The 17,640-nt window shown below is 36.6% G+C and overlaps 1 protein-coding gene and 1 pseudogene across 4 annotated transcripts in view; one reads left to right on the top strand and one right to left on the bottom strand.

The window, feature by feature from the left end:
• Positions 1-10,481, bottom strand: part of LOC140685338 (RNA-binding motif, single-stranded-interacting protein 2) — a 47,596-nt gene extending 37,115 nt beyond the window's left edge. Inside the window, exons 1-3 of one of the 4 annotated variants that reach the window (XM_072972472.1) lie at positions 10,237-10,481; positions 9,957-10,016; positions 9,004-9,090 (exon numbers count right to left, since the gene is read on the bottom strand). In XM_072972472.1, coding sequence (XP_072828573.1) covers positions 9,004-9,069 — 66 coding nt within the window. In that variant the 5' untranslated portion in view covers positions 9,070-9,090; positions 9,957-10,016; positions 10,237-10,481. Of the gene's footprint in view, positions 1-9,003; positions 9,254-9,956; positions 10,017-10,236 lie in introns of those variants that run through there. The other 3 variants (XM_072972471.1, XM_072972473.1, XM_072972474.1) reach the window with 3 other exon arrangements.
• A 1,393-nt stretch (positions 10,482-11,874) lies between these two features.
• On the top strand, positions 11,875-16,994 carry LOC140700360 (small ribosomal subunit protein eS27-like; annotated as a pseudogene).
• The last annotated feature ends 646 nt before the right edge of the window (positions 16,995-17,640 follow it).

Raw genomic sequence — 17,640 nt, 5'->3', positions numbered from 1 at the left:
GTTCATAGCAACGTTATTCACAACAGCCAAAAAATGGAAGCAACTTAAGTGTCTCTCACAGATGAATGGATAAACAAAATGTGGCATATACATTCAATGTAGTATTATTCAGCCTTAAAAAGCAAGGAAATTCTGACAAATGGTACAACATGGATGAAACTTGAGGACATTATGCTAAGTGAAATAAGCCAATTACAAAAAGACAAATACTGTATGATTACACTTACGTGAGGTACTTGGAGAATTCATAAAAACAGAAAGCAGAACAGTGGTTACCAGAAGTAGGGGGGAGGAGATAATGAGGAGGTGTTTAATGGGCATAAACTTTGAGTTTTTCAAGATGAAAAGAGTTCTGAACATTGGTGGCACAATAATGTAAAGGCACTTAACACTATTAAACCTTATACTTAAAAATGGATAAGATGGGGGGAGAGTGTAGCTCAGTGGTAGAGCGTGTGCTTAGCAGGCAGAGGTCCTGGGTTCAATCCCCAGTACTTCTGTTAAAAATGAATGAATAAATAAATAAATCTAATTACCTCCCCACTAACAACAACAACAACAACAACAAAAATGTAAAAAAAAAAATGGATAAGATGGTAAATTTTATGTTATGTATATTTTACAATTAAAAATAAAAAACAAATACTAAGAAAAAGAAAGTAGGATGTAAGGAAGTAGAAATTCTATAGGAACTACTTTTTCAAGAAAGTGGATTATAAAAAGGATCAGAGAAATGGGTCAGTAACTGGCAGGAAGCACGGGATCAAGCAGGGTTTTCTTTGTTTAAGATGAGAGAAACTATAAGCTTGTTTATATGCATACAGGAATTTTAAAAATGGAATCATATCTTCCATTGGTAATTTTAGTTATAATTGCTCACCTTAATGATGATTTACTATGTAGCAGGCATTAATTACTAATGGTCCAATAAAGTTAAGTACTAGTATTATGCTATTAGATATGGGGCTGTAAGAGAAAGAGAAGAGTCAAGGATAAGTCAAGATTTTGGGTCTGAGCATCTGAAAAAGTGAAATTACCATTTACCGAGATGGAGAAGACAGTGAGAAGGATAGTTTTGGCAGGGCAGGAGCTGTTTTAAACATGTTAAATTTGAAATGTCTAATAAACATCTAAATGGAGATGTGATGTTAGATATATGAATCTGGAATGCAGGAGGGCAGTCCAGGCTGGAAATATAATTTGAGATTTGCCATCATGTGGGTGATATTTAAAGCTATGAGACTGGATCAGATTATGAAGGGAGAAGTGTAGATAGAAAAGAAACTCATGGACTGAATCCTGGGGAACTCCAAGGTTTAGAGATCAGAAAAACTAGAAGGACCCTAAAGAAGAGAGGCCATAGATCCCAGAGGAACAGCAGGGCGCAGTAGTTTATAAACCAAATGAAGGAAGTGTTTCAAGGAACTGTGTGATAAATTCTGTCAAGTGTTGACAATAGGTTAAGTAAGATGAGAGCTAAGAACTGAGCACTCAAGAACGTGAAAGTCATCGCAGACCTTCACAAGGGCAGTTTTGGCAGAGTGGTGGGAGTAAAAGCCTAATCAGATTGGGTTTAAGAGAGAGTGAGAGAGGTATGGCATTATCAACAGGTAGAAAGTATGTGAATCTACAGTAAATTTTACATTGTTGATGAGAACAAATTTGGTATACTTGGAGAGCATTACCTCTTAAAGGTGAACATTCACATACCTTGTATTCAGCAATCCCACTTCTAGGTATAAACTCAAGAGAAATTCTCACACAAACATACCACATATACGATTATGTTCAGAGCAGCAATGTTAGGAATAGCAAAAACAAACCAACCTGGAAATAATTCAAAAGCTCATTGGCAGGAGAATGAATAAACTATGGTATATTCATAATATGAAATATAGCATAGAAAGATGAACAAACCATGGCTATATACAACATGAATTAAACATGAAAATGTAATACTGAATGGAAAAAGCAATCAGAAGACTGCACTGCAATAAAGTAATACGGTAGTGGTTGAGAACACAGACTAGGAGTGAAACTATCTGGGTTCAAATCCCAGCCAGTCCATTAACTAGCAATGCAATTATGAAACTCTCTATACTTCACTTTTTCTCATCTGTGAAAAAGGGAGAGTAACAATGAAATTGTAAGGATTAAATGCCATTATATAGTTTTACATATATATGTGCACACACACATACATGTATATATAAAGCACTGAGAACAATGTAAATAAGAAAATTAAACATGATTTTAAACTATGTTTTAAAAAAGCAACAGAATGATAAATATAAAATTTAGAATTTTTACCCCTAGAAGGGAGGTAGGGGATGGGATGGGGAGAAACTCCTAAGTATATGCCATTTATATGCAATGATTCTAGCTCTTAAGTTGAAAGATGGGTTTACAGGTGTTCTTATTATTATTATGCTTTATAGTTACGTGTAATCTTTCATATTATCAAATCATATATTAAAGAAAACAAAAGAAAAAGCAATAGAAGGAAATAAATTGGAGACAGCTAGTATATAAGACTGTTGAATAAATAACTGTTTCAAGCTATTTTATATAAAGGGAATAAGAGAAATGGCGCAGCAGCTGGAGGAAGAAATGGCATCAAGAAAAAGTTTTTTTTTTTTAAAACATAAATACAAAACAGAAACAGACTCATAGACATAGAATACAAACTTGTGGTTGCCAGGGGGACAGGGGGTGGGAAGGGACTGGGATTTCAAAATGTAGAATAGATAAACAAGATTGTACTGTGTAGCACAGGGAAATATATACAGGATCTTGTGGTGGCTCACAGCGAAGGAGAATGTGACAATGAATGTATGTACGTTCATGTATAACTGAAAAATTGTGCTCTACACTGGAATTTGACACAACATTGTAAAATAACTATAACTCAATTAAAAATGTTTATATAAAAAGTTTTTTTAATAAAAGAAATAATCTATTTATATACTGATATGTGATTTTAAATGTTAATAAATACTGCCAATCCTTAAAACTAACCCAATAAAGTGTATCAATACTTAAGATGAAGAAATCAAAGTCACACAGTTAATAAGTGACAAAAATCATATTTAAATTCAGATCTAACTCTAAATTTGACAATCTGTATAGAACACAATGCTGCCTTCCTTTGCTTAATCGTAACTGAATCCCTAACATTAGCTTAATTACATTTATTAGGATATATATGTTAAATGTCTACTGGATAGACTTAAGGTGCTTTATCAGGTGTTTTGGAGAATAATAAACTGAATAACACTCTTTACCTTTACAGGTTTACACTCCAGCAATGAAGATAAGATAGTCACCTAAATGATTCTAACACAATGCAAAATTATATAAATATCACATATGAAGTACAAAATATTAGGAGGCTAAGAAAAAATGTCCCCTTTGGGGCAGGGAGGTGGAAAGATTAGAAGATTTATACAAGAGGTAGCATTTCAGCTGAACTTCTGCAAGTTTTGACTGTGAGCTCTTGGAAGGGCGACAGTCATGCCTTAGCCCCAGATTCTGGCATGCTGGAACTATTTAATGAATGTGGGTAGAGGGAATAAATGAACAGAAAGGCCATTACAAAAGGAAGCGGTAACAACAAAAAAGGATCACCGGCTAAATACTATATGAGACACAACAACAAAAGGATTAGAGAATGGGAGGGGTGTGAATATGAACATAAATATTTGGAAAATAAGTATCAAGTAACTCATCATGACTCTTATTGCATTTTGGCTCCCGTATCTCCCATTTATTAAGAAAATTCCCTCACACTATCACCATCCTCTACCAGCCTTTACTTCATTTCTCTGCTATCTTTTTAAAATCACTTTATTGAGATATAATTTATATACCACATAATTAACCCATTTAAAGTGTAAATTCAGTGGTATTTAGATTACAGAGTTGTGTAACCATCATCACAATAAATTTTAGGACATTTTTATTACCCCAAAAAGAAACCCAATACCCACTACCAGTCACTCCTCATTTTCCCCCACCGTCCCCTTCCACTCCAGCCCTCGGCACTACTAATCTGCTTTCTGTCCTCTGTCTTTCTGTCTATTCTGGACATTTCATATAAATGGAAGCAGCAAATACGTTGACCTTTGAACAACACAGGTTTGAACTGCACGGGTTCCCTTATACGTGGAATTTTTTTCAATGGTAAATACTATAATAAATATATGTATATAAATTACCTATTTAAATATGTACAAGTGCTGTAGCACAGTGCAATCTGCTGTTGGTTGAGTCTGAGGATGCAGAACTATGGATACAGAGGAACCACACACTCAGAGGACTGACTGTAGCTTATACATGAATTTTCAACTGCAGAGGGCTGGTGCCCCTAAGCTCTGCATGTTCAAGGGTCAAATGTACGTGGTCTTTTGTGAGCAGCTTCTTCCACTAGCATGTTTCCAAGGTTCATCTATTTTGTAGAATGTATCAGTACTCTATTACTTTTTATTGCTGAATAAAATTCCAAAATTCCATTGTATGGGGATATATAATATTTTACTTATCCATTCACCAGTCGATGGATATTTGGGTTGTTTCCACTTTTTGGCTATTATGAACAATGCTATTATGAACACTGATGTACAGATTTTTGTGTGAATGTATGTTTTACTATCTCTTGGGTATATACCTAGAAGTGTGTTTAAACCTTATGAGGAACTGCCAAACTATTTTCCAAAGCAGATGTGCCATTTTACATCCCCACTAGCAGTGTATACAGGGCCTAATTACCCCACATTATTATCTGTTTTTGATTACAGCCATATTGTGGGTGTGAAGTGGTATCTCACTGTGGTTTTGAGTTCCTTGATGGTCAATGATGCTGGACATCTTTTCATGGCTATTTGTAGATAGTCCTTGGAGAAACATTCAGCTCTTCTGGCCATTTTTTAAATTGGATTCTGCTCTTCAACTTAATCAAAGTTCTTAAAAGATTACTCTAGACACACCATCTAAACTTCCTTACCTTCTTTCACTCATTAACCCACTCCAGCCTTGCTTTTGTTCCCCACTCTAAAATTGCTCATCAAAATCACCAACCACCTCTACACTGACAAAATCAATTATGATTCAAAATTCTTCATCTTCCAGAATAAAACTCTGGTTTGTTTGCACACCTGCATTTTAATTCTAACTGACTTCTTATTCTAATCTATATTTCTCCTTGCCCTGTTTCTTTTCTATATTTTTCCGTTTTATAGCATAGTTTCTTATATGAGACATGCAAACCGACAACCAAAGGGTATATCCAGAGAACTGCAGGTAACACAACTGGCTAGAGCAGGAGGAAGGCAATGAACTCACAGGGAGGGGAGGCAAGGAAGATAAGGAAAGGCTGCATAAATAACGGGTATTGGGCTAAAGATTTGGACTTTGTTTAGCAGGTAATACATAGCCATTGCAAGTTTTTGTACAAGAAATGCTCAGTACTAACTAGATTGCTGGAATGTTGGAAGATTATCCTGGTAGCAGGTATAAAACTACTTCAGAGCAAGGGGTAGGGGGTGGAGAAATAGGTGGCAAAGAGATCACAGGGGATGTTTTTAACAGTAGTAATGAGGGCATAAGGTCGTATCGTAGAACTAAAAAAAGAAAGGAGGGATCAATGGAAAGACATTACCACTAAATTTTAGCCAACTGAGTTAATTTCATTACTGATAATGGAACTATCAGCTGCCCCCAGTCAAAAGACTTTAGACTTTAAAAGTCCCACTACATCTGATTTGATAGAAACTGGATGAAAATGCAGTAAACACACAAAAACTGTCTCTCCCTGTTAGAAGTATAAACAATTGTAGTACCGCATCCCACTCTCTTCTTCCCTGAGCAAATAATTCTGAAAATTTCAGGTAACTCAAGCTTCTTAAAGAGCGAAGATCTGGCAATGCCCACCAGTCAGTTCTACTCATTGACCCTGCACTGCCCAACCCATGTGTCTTCAATACGTTAAGATTGAGAAGAAATAGAAATTTACGCAAAATGGACTGGGGAAGGCAAAATACCCAAGTTAAACACAGTTCCTTTTCTTTTTTTCCAAAGGGAATGGTTGTTGATGCTCTGAGGAGTTAAATTATAATAACACATGCCAGGAAGATGATGTCAGGGAAGGCGTGGTTAGGCTCTTTACAAGTCTGAAATTCCTTTAGTCCCAAACACTTCCTCTTTCAATCTCACCTATACTCAAATCTCTCCACTGAGGCAACTGTTTCAAAAGTTGAAGGAACAGTGTTGAGACCCTAGAACTCTGATCTTTTTAGCTTCAGTCTTTTTTTTTTTAAGAACCAAAAATAATTGAAGGCCATTAAAATAGTTTTTTAATAAAATGTAACATATTATTTTGCAGAATCTTTCTTTGAAATCGACATTTTCCCCCTACTGTGACTATTTTAATTCCAACGAAAGGAATGGATATTCAACACTACATCCTGAGAAAGAACATGCCTTTATTAGGCATTATCCATTTGTTGCTTATATTCCTATATTTACAACAGTCAAAAAAGAATAAGAAAACTATGATTGTCATGAGCTTCTCAGGAAGCAACTTCCCTGATAAAGTATACAAATATGTCTCAAAATTTTAAAAATCCAACTCTTTAAAGACAAATAAAATGAATAAAGTCACAACAGTGGCATACAAATAGCTTTTCAAACTGAGCTCACTGGGAATTATTTTTATTTCACCAACCAGAATTAATGACTACAGAATACACGATGTAAAAATGCTCCTTGAAGAAAGCAGATCTCTACAAATCTATTATTTCTAGATTTTGCTATAACATAATGATGGATGGTATAAGCAGATATTTATAATTTGTACTCTTCCAAAAGTTTAGAAATTTATTGTTCTTTATCTTAGTTTTTTAAGCATTCTGGACAGGTCCAAAAACTTTATTACATAGACTTGTCCTACTTGAGAAATAGAGTTCTTAACAGAAGTGGCAAATAAGCCAATGTCAAAAATAAAATCTTCCTCTGTCACAGAAAAAAGTCTGATAGAATACATACAGAAAACTGCTACTAGTTATTTCTCTTAAGGGGTGGAATTTGGGTAAGGAACTTCTGGACATGAAGGGAAGACCTGATTTTTTATTTTATATACCTCTTTATGCTTAATTTTAAAAGTAGGCATTTCTTACATTTATTACTAAAAACTAATGAAAGTTATTTTTAATATTTAACCTTGGGTATAAAAATGCACAAATTACACAAGCAGATTCATCTAAAACATTCTTCCCAAAAGAGGAATGAACACAGTAAGCCCTATATGTCAACAAAAAGACAAAGAACAATGAAGTAGTGATTTAGTTTAAATATACCCGATATTCACAAACCCAGGTATACACACAAGGAGTCATATAGTCACAAAGTGATGTCATCATAACACTGACCTGTAAGAACCCAAAGAACACCTGACAGATACATTAGTAAGTATGTGTCTACCCCCACCCCACGTTTCCTGAACTGCTTCTCAAACCTTACAAGTTATCAGAAAGATATAGAAGAATTGAATCCGAACGCGCAGGCACACCTCGTGTCCTCTATACAATCCTAGATTTAGAAGCTTGTGAAATGTTTCCTATACAACAAGGGGAAAAGGGAGTGGAGAGCTAAGAAAAGGAAATATTTTAGATAGGGTCAATTATATGAAGCCGCTAATAGGGAAAAAAACAATTTCTGAAATTCATTTTACTGAAATTTAATGGATAACCTAAGAGACTTGGAGGAAAAAATCAGGAAGGAAACTTCCATACAGTACTATATAAGATTTGTAAAGAATAAAGAGATGAAATAGCCCTCACTCAAAATCATATATTTATGTGTATATGTGTGTAAGTAAATATATACATTAAAAATATATATCATTGATAACCAACAAATATGGACGCATATTTTTTAAGGATGTAATACAGTGAACCATATAATAACTAACACCCATAAACTAACATTAGGTGTTCTGGGTCTAAACATTAACCCACTGCCTTGATCAGATATTTTGTTTAGATTTACCTGTAATAGTCTCCATAGGTGTATGAGAAAGCAGCGGGAATCCTTTCCCACTCCCCCAACAATCCATCAAATGAGCAAAAGATCCTTAAATGTCTATGGCACCTTTTTTCTTCAGAAACGCTACAGCATCAAAAGAGAGTGTAAAGGGTCTTTCTGCTACAGCAAAAAGTTCCTCGTAATCACCACTGTGTGCCCTGAAATGCCAAGAAACTGCCCAGGATATTTCCTGGCAAATGTGGGCATGATTATTCACCTCTCCCCAGACTGCCTCCAAGCCCAAGCATAGCACAATTCTCCGGCAGCTGTGGGTAAACCATGAAGACTCCAAGGATCCCTGCTGAGCCTCGCTATCTGCAGAGCAGGAAGCAACCAGCTCCGCAGCAGAACCCAAAGAATCACAGAACTTTCTACCTTAATTTCCAAGATACACCTCCTAAAACCCCTTCCCTACAGGCGGGGTGGGTAGGGTCTCTAATCTAGAAGAGGAGACCTAGTCCTAGACCCAGTCCTTGAAGCTGTTGTGAGTTCACTGACTATTCAGCTACCTGATAAAACTGGGGGAAGGAAGGTGGTCTGGGGGAGAATGCAAACAGTTAATCCAAAAAGACAAAATAACCTTGGAGGGTGTGGGCTGGGGGCCAGGGTCTGAGGTGACATATTATCCCTGTGAAGATTGGGTACATCAGCAGGGACTCAAACTAACTTCATTTCACAAAGATACAAACTTGCAAAACTTAATTTGTTTTTAATTCCCCTGCCTTCTCAGGCCTCACATAAGGGACTGTAAATTCCTGGAACTTCAGAACCAGGTGAGAGAAGATGCCAAAAAAACTAGTGGAAAAGAGAAGCACTGAGAGGAGAGGAGTCCCGTTCCCCTCTTAAGGAGAATGTTAAAGCCAAGGGCACTCCCGATCCCCAGAAAAGGAAGTAGCTGAAATCCGAAAAAGCACTTTTCCCTACCTTCTTGTTGTTCTTGTTATAGCCAAAAGTCGAAATCCCAGGCCTGGAAGTCACCGATAGCAGCATTTTCTCTTTAACTTTAGGAAGCTGAGAGAGAGAGAAGAAGGAGAAGGAAAGGAGGGGAAAGAGAGGGAGAGGGAGGGAGGGGAGAGAGAGAGAAGGGAGGGGAGGAGAAAGGGGGAGAAAAGGAGCAAGAGGGAGAGAGAAGGGGGGTAGAGAATGAGCTAGGGCTGCTTGTTTACGTCACTGATAGAAGTTAACTCTGAGTCTGAGTGAGGCACTTCCACTGGGTCCTAATGCCCAAGATGTTATTCCGCACCCCCCACCCCCAAACAGACTTAGCAGTTAAATAAAAACCAAAAGTCCTTAGGTCTACCCCTTTCAACTTTATCCCCTTTCCTATGTGAACGAGTTCTGATTGGCATGAAAATTCGATCAGGATTTTTTTCCCCTAGATTTCAGCTATAAGAAGATTGCAAGCTTGATTTTAAAGGGGCCACTGGAATACTGCTTTGAAGAATGTGAAGAAAGCCATACTGAGAAGAAGTGCGATAAGCTCAAGACTTCCCCTCCACTTTGTATTTACAGCGAACTTAACGCACAAAGAAAGAACAAGAGCTCACCAAAGAGCAGAGACAAGCAGAACAGTTTGGGAAATAACTAGTTTCAGATCCTTGGATAGTTTTATTCCTCTTGGGTCACGCTGATGGGCAGATGTCTCCTACCCTTTTCCAGATTCCCCCAAGTATGATTTCATACTTAAGAAGGAATTATCAACCTGGACTATGTCATGAAACTTGGTGCCTAATGCTTTCTCCCCCTCCCCCTCAGCTTTACTGAGATCTAACTGCCTAGTGGCTTCTTCAACAACTGTAAACTATCTTATTTGACTTTGTATCTCACTATTTCCTAGTCTTCAAGGTCCAGGAAGCTGAAACAAATTACTCACTCACCCAATCTGAAACTTATGCCCAAGCTGAAGTTCACAGAGTTGGGATGTCCTTGTCTCTGACCTGTAGAAAACAAACCAACCAACCCTATTTTAAAAACATATGCTTCACAGAGAAGAAAATACAAAGTTCTTAGGAAAGAAGAATATTAACTTAGAGTCTAGAATTTAACACAGTTGCAACACCTCTGACAGTTTCAAAGGCATGTCCTACAGAAGCAGCCTTAACAAGAAAAGAAACTTGCAGGAGACCCCAAATTTAAGAATCATACCCAGCAACTTACCAATCCAATCCAAGTAGAACAGGGAGACAGAATGAAAGCCTTCAAATCCCATAAGGCCACTCCACTGCCATCGTGGATATTCTAAGAAATAAATTAGTGCTGTCTGCTTTGCCACAAAAAACATTAAGCCCAAACCCTCCCTTAAATGAACTCTCAGTCTCTAGTCTAGTTTTCTTGTCACCTTTTTGCTATAATAATGGGGCAGATAGTACCAACATTCTGCAGAGTAAATACACACATACCAACCCCCCAATCTCTAACTTTCATTTCCAATAGGACAGGAAGTGACTGCTCAGCTCAAGGGACACAGGAAGGGTGGGAACAGCCTCACTGAGGGAATTGCAAATGAGGTTGAAAGCACAGAGCCAAGTGCAGCAAATAAATTGATAAAGCCATCTCTCAATGATACCTCATTTTTTTAAGTCCCTTTTCTGCCCTCAGAGATTCATTATATGCCAAGTTATCACTGTCATTTAGCCCCTTAGTTGACGTCTTCTCCCTTAGCCTAACAATGTGATACAAAACCTTAATCTTTAAGGCCTGATTTATAATGGCAGTCAATCTAAATTTTTGTAAAATTCTAATATTCTCAATATGATGCGTTCTTACTGCATTCCTTAATGCTCACTGATGTCTTAGAATGTAAAACAGTCAAAACCATCATGAGTTTTATAGAGCAGCTGACATGAGTTCAAATCCTGACACCACTGTTAGTTACTGTTTATATATAACTTTAGGCCGAGTTACTTAGCATCTCTAATTCACTCATTTCCAAAATGAAGATAATACCCACTTCATCAGCTTTTGGAATCAAATCTAAGTTCTGGTTCAGTCCTATCACTTATAAGCTGAGTGACACTGGGAGAATTACTTCACATGCCTAAATCTTATTTTTTCATCTGTAAAACAGAGTAAATAATATCTACTTCCTAAAACTGTAGTGAAATGAAGATAGGCAATGCACACAAGGCCCTTAGGAAGGGGCCCGGCACTTGGTAAAGATTCAACAGATGTTACCTCCATTATGATTAATTACTCTACGGTCTCCCAGTGTGTATCCCTCTGGGTATTGTATAACCCAGATTTGATGATCTGAAGTGAACATTTCCAAAAACTAGTATCTTAGTTACATTCAAAAGATAATACTAGGACTGGACACACTAAACTATGTAACTGGAAAGTGGATAAGAAATTTCAGGAATCAACCAATTCAATTTCTTCTCTTTCCCTATCTTACGTAAACAAACAATCTGATTATTTGGGAATTCTTTTCATAATCCCCAATCTCCTGGAAACTGGTGGAACATCTCTTATCTCTAGAAAAAAGGAAACAATACAGAATCAAAGCACACTAAAGATAAGACATCCCAGCTCCCTTTCCTCTAGAGTCCTACTAATCTAAGAAATAGACATAGATACAGAGAAAAAAGTAGTATTTTCTTGTATCCTAAGACTTAGCACCATTTCTCTACTCCAAAAGTAGAAAGTATCAGAAGGTAGATAAAGAAGAATTCAACTGAATAAATTCCATTTCATATAAACTAATACAAAAACCTAGATTTTTATACTCTATCTAGTAAGTTTAGGGCCGTAAAAGTAAAATGACCCAGATTGGTGACCTGATGCCAAAAGTCAGTAATGTCAAAGAGCACCAACAAGATTGGAAACTTCATCGTCTACTTGGGCAAGTGTATTTTTAAAGGAGGTTATGGACTCTTATAGAAGTGATGGAGAGGGTGTTGTTGGAGTTCTGTGGTTAGATTCAGGAAGTATATGAGAAGAGGAAGAATTCTGTTTCTTCCAGTGTGTTTCCTTTGACCTGTCCCCGGCAACCCCAATTTGCTTTGCCCATTATATGGCTCACATTTTTCAGATTTAGTCAGTGCATCTCAAATCCTTGGTTCTTTTGCACTCAGCACTCAAGAGTTGTTCTGAGGGGGGAGAAGTAAAATAAGAGTTATTTGGGAGCTTCTCTTGGAAAGAGACGTTTATACCTGTGATTCAACATAGACTGGTTTGTGATTTCTCCAGAAAAACAACACATAAAAAAAATCATACACTACGGTCAAGTTGGATTCATTCCAGGGACACAAGGATGGTTCAACAAATACAAATCAATCAATATTATATGCCACATCAACAGAAGAAAGGATAAAAACCACATGATCATCTCAATAGATGTAGAAAAAGCACTTGATAAAATTCAACATCCATTCATGATAAAAACTCTTACCAAGTTGGGTATAGGGGACATATATTTCAGCGTAATAAAAACCACATATGACAAACCCACAGCCAACATATTACTCAACAGTGTAAAGCTGAAAGCCTTCCCACTAGACTCTGGAACAAGACAAGGATGCCCACACTCACCACTTCTATTCAACAGAGTATGGGAGGACATAGCCATAGCAATCAAACGAGAAATAAAAGGGATCCAAATTGAAAGGGAAGAGGTAAAACTGTCACTTTATGCAGGTGACATGATACTATATATAGAAAACTCTAAAGACTCCAAACAAAAACTATTAGCACTGATAAACAAATTCAGCAAGGTAGCTGGTTACAAAATTAACATACAGAAATGCTTTCTGTTGCATTTCTTTACACTAACAATGAAATATCAGAAAAGGAAAGTAAAAAATAAATCCCTTTTAAAATGTCATCAAAAAATACTTAGGCGTAAATCTGACTAGGGAGGTAAAAGACCTATATACGCTGAGAACTATAAAACACTGATGAAGGAAATTAAAGATGATTTAAACTAATGGAACGATAACCCATCCTCTTGGATTGGAAGAATTAATACTGTTAAAATGGCCATAGTATCCAAAGCAATCCACAGATTTAATGTAATCCCTATCAAATTACCCAGGATATTTTTCACTAGAACAAATACTCTTAAAATTTACATGGAATCACAAAAGACCCAGAATTGCCAAAGCAATACTGAAGAAAAAGAATGAAGCTGGAAGCATAACCCTCCCAGACTTCAGACAATACTACAAAGCTACAGTAATCAAAACAAGATGGTATTGACACAAAAACAGACAAAGGGATCAGTAGAATAGAATAGAGGGCCCAGAAATAAACCCATATACCTAAGGTCAATTAATCTTTGACAACAGAGGCAAGAATATACAATGGAGAAAAGACAGTCTCTTTGGCAAATGGTGCTGGGGAAGCTGGACAGCCACACATAAATCAGTGAAGTTAGAACACTCCCTCACCCCATACACAAAAATAAACTCAAAATGGCTTAAAGACTTAAACATAAGAAAGGACACCATAAGTCTCCTAGAAGGAACAAGGGCAAAACATTCTCTGACATAAAGCATAGCAATGTTTTCCTAGGTCAGTCTACCTAGGAAACAGAAATAAAAGCAAAAATAAACCAATAGGACCTAGTTAAACTTAGAAGCTTTTTCACAGCAAAGGAGACTGTAAACAAAATGAAAAGAAAACCTACAGACTCAGAGGAAATATTTACAAACAATATGAGTGACAAGGGCTTAACTTCCAGAATACACAAACAGTTCATACAACTCAATAACCACAAAAAAAAAAAAGAACAACCCAATCAAAAAATGAGCAGAAGACCTAACCAGACATCTCTCCAATGAAGATATATAGATGGCCAGTACGTACATGAAAAGATACTCAATATCACTAATTATCAGAGAAATGCAAATCAAAACTACAATGAGGTATCAGCTCACACCAGTCAGAATGGCCATCATTAAAAAGTAAGCAAACAAGTGCTGGAGAGGGTGCAGAGAAAAGGGAACACTCTTACACTGTTGACGGGAATGCAACTTTGTGCAGCCACTATGGAAAACAGTATGGAGATTCCTTAAAAAACTAAAAACAGAATTACCATATGATCCAGCAATCCCACTCCTGGGCATGTATCTGGAGAAAGCTCCAATTCGAAAAAGATACACGCACCCCAATGTTCATAGCAGCATTATTTACAATAGCCAAGACATGGAAGCAACCTAAATGTCCATCGACGTTGAAAGGATATAAAGATGTAATACACACACAGACACACAAAATGGAATATCACTCAGCCATAAAAAGAATGAAATAATGCCATTTGCAGCAACATGAATGGACCTAGAGATTATTATACTAAGTGAAGTAAATCAGAGAAAGACAAATATCATGATATCACTTATATGTGGAATCTAAAAAAATGACCCAAATGAACTTATTTACAAAACAGAGACTCACAGACATAGAAAACAAACTTATGGTTACCAAAGGGGAAAGGGATAAATTGAGAGTTTGGGATTAGCAGATAAAAACTACTACATACAGATAAACAATAATATATCTAGCACAGGGAACTATATTCAATAACTTGTAATAACCTATAATGAAAAGAATATGTATAACTGAATAACTGAATCACTATGCTGTTCACTAGAAACTAACACAACATTGTAAATCAACTATACTTCAATTAAAAAATGAAAAAAAAAAAAAAGAAAAACACTTTTCATTCAGTGTCTCAAGTAGAAGAGCTGAGGCTAGATCAACTCCGATTAGTATGTTGAAAGATGACTGCATGCCACTATTGGTCCCTCCACATCAGGGTGGAGAACTCCAAAGAATGTAGTACCTGCCGATGTGCCAGACCCTACACATAGGACTGGAGCCAGGCTGATGTGGCAGATGTGTCTGAAAGCCGTGAGAGAGGGCCAGTTTGTTAGTGGAGTTCTGAATATAGTTCAGAGACCTGAACAAGGTATATTAGGCCTGAGGCCGTTTCTCCCCACCTATTAATATTCTCTTTGGATTATCTTTCCTCCCACTAATTAACTTTTGTGCCCAAAAGTCTAGGTTATGGGAAAAGACCAAAAAGTAGAATTTATTTCATGGTAAAGAGATGAGGCAATGCCTTAAGAAGTGAAAAAAAAAGTTTATTTAACACATCAGCTTCCTTAAGCAGAAAAATCTAAGGATCTGCATCAAATAACAAGAAAAGTTTAGCATTGCCCCCGTCTGATGTAGGATGGAATGGCAAAATTGGTCTAAAACTAGAAATGAGGGAAGTTTGGTCTCTCAACTCCTTGACTTAACTCATTGGAAAACAGGGAGAAAGACAGGAAGCTCTGACAAATTATTTATCTCATACCCTGGATATCAGTGCTAACAGTATATTCTTCTCTCCTGTAACAACAGATACTTCCAGCCAAAACTCACTACAGGGAATAGCCTAACAGAATTTTTAAGTAGACTTATCCTTTGCCAGATACTAAAATACAGGAATCAAATCACCCAGAATCACTGAGCCAGAAAATTAGCGTAATATAGAAAGAAAAGACTAGACTAGATTCTATGCATACTCAGAATGGACTGTATTGATTGGTAATATTATAGTCTCTAAATGTATGTTTCCTTCACACTTGAGAAATTAATTTTGTTTGGTCTCAGCTATCCCTAAAACAAATAACTCATATGATCCCAATAGGGCCCACAAATGAATTCAACAATTAGGTTGAACCAAATGAAACGGTTGTTTCTATAGGTTAAATATGGATCTTTTCTTTTTTTGTGGGGGGAGATAATTAGGTTTTATATATATAAAATATTATATATTTTTTAACAGAGGTACTAAGGATTGAACCCAAGACCCCATGCATGCTAAGCACACACTCTACTACTGAGCTATCCCCTCCCCTACTGAATCTTTTCAAATAGTCAAGTACTGCCAATTTCATATGGTTAAATCTAACATTGCAAAAAGTACAAAAGCCATGGGGATAATGAGTCAGAATACTGATGAACTGGACAGTTCCTTTGCTTTGTCCTCTCTCATTTTCAGACGGAAAAAAACCCCAGAGAGGTGAACTCACTTGCATAAGGTCAGGAGGTGAAATAATACCTGGCACCAGAATCCAGACTTTCTGTCTTGATTCAGCATTGTCTCCACATCAATCTGATTTTGCTACGAAATTAAAAATTCTGATAAATACATATTTTGGGGTCAGAAGTAATAAAGGAATAATCCCAGGATTCTAAAGGTCAAAGTTCAATAATTTTCCTCAAACCAGCTCTTTATCTCAAGTAGCAGTGATACGCAATATTTCAGCCTACTCTTAAGTTGCACAATGGATGCTAATTCTAGGAGTAAACTTATAATGCCAAAAAGAATAAGATCTGTAGAAAACTACAGCTGTAGTTCTGGCTGATTAAGTATTCAAGATTCTACCTGAGCTTTGATTCATTACATATTTAGAAAGTAATTTGCTTGAATTCTGCTTTTCTTCTGGGGATAATTTGTACCACATCTGGAAACTCTCAAATGAAACATAAGATTTGAACATAAGAAATAGTTTCTAAAATATCAACATACAGTATTTATAAAGCCACCAATCACTAGCAGGTATTACAGAAGTATAAGCTTGATGAGGACAGGACTGTGACTATTGTGTGTACCTCATTATATCCCTAGCATTTAACAGTACCTGGCTAATTTAAAATTTAAAATATTTGTCAGCAGTGACACCTCCTCATGAGAACTTGCCTTTTAAAAAGGACCTCCTCCATCCCTGTCCAGAAGAAGAGAAGAGGAGGGAGGAAACTGCCTATTGCAGAGCCCCAATTCCTACCTCATGGATGTGAAATGCTCTCTTTAGTCATGCACAAATACTAGTTTATGTGTTGGCTGCTCTACTGTCCCCTGCCAGCTTACAGGAGGAAAAGCAAGGTTTACAGAAAGATGCCCCTTCAAACAGAAGCAGCACTAAAAGTACTCTGAAATCAGGATGAATGGGAAACCATCCCAATAAACATATTTTGAATACACATACACACACACACAAATTTTTTAAAAATTTTTGTTCAATGAATGAATGGAAAATCTCGAACATTAAATTTACATCTGGAAAGATATTACTCATTAAAAACACTGAAAACAGTGTTGATAGTGATGAAATGCCACATTAGGACATTTAGGAGCTTTTTCTATTATATTTAAAATACATATTATTTTCCTCTTATGGCTAATTTTTGTGTCTTTAGGAAGTCACAGAGCCTGAATTAACTTGTGTCTCTCATCGGTGTATTAGATAAAACTTAACTCCCATTAACCATAAAAAGACACCACCGCAAAAGGCCCGATATAAATTTGTATTCCTGTAACATTTTGTACAAAATTTTTGTAGGCTTTAACTCTACTTGACTGCCTCACCTCTTGCACCCAGATGGTGGGCTCCCAGGAAACAGACACCAACTTTATTAATATTTTTATCTTTAACACATAAACATAATTTATGCTCAAGAATGCAATTTAAAAAAAAAAAATCTCTCCAGTGGGAAATGAATCCCAATAAATATTAAGAAAACACTGCCGCCTCCTGGATAATACAGGTTGTGCATCCTTTAGCAACCTCC

Source organism: Vicugna pacos, chromosome 12, assembly GCF_048564905.1.
Source record: "Vicugna pacos chromosome 12, VicPac4, whole genome shotgun sequence".
NCBI classification, from domain to species: Eukaryota; Metazoa; Chordata; class Mammalia; order Artiodactyla; family Camelidae; genus Vicugna; species Vicugna pacos.
The sequence above is the reverse complement of the archived record's forward strand: the minus strand, read 5'-3'. Positions and strand labels throughout refer to the sequence as shown.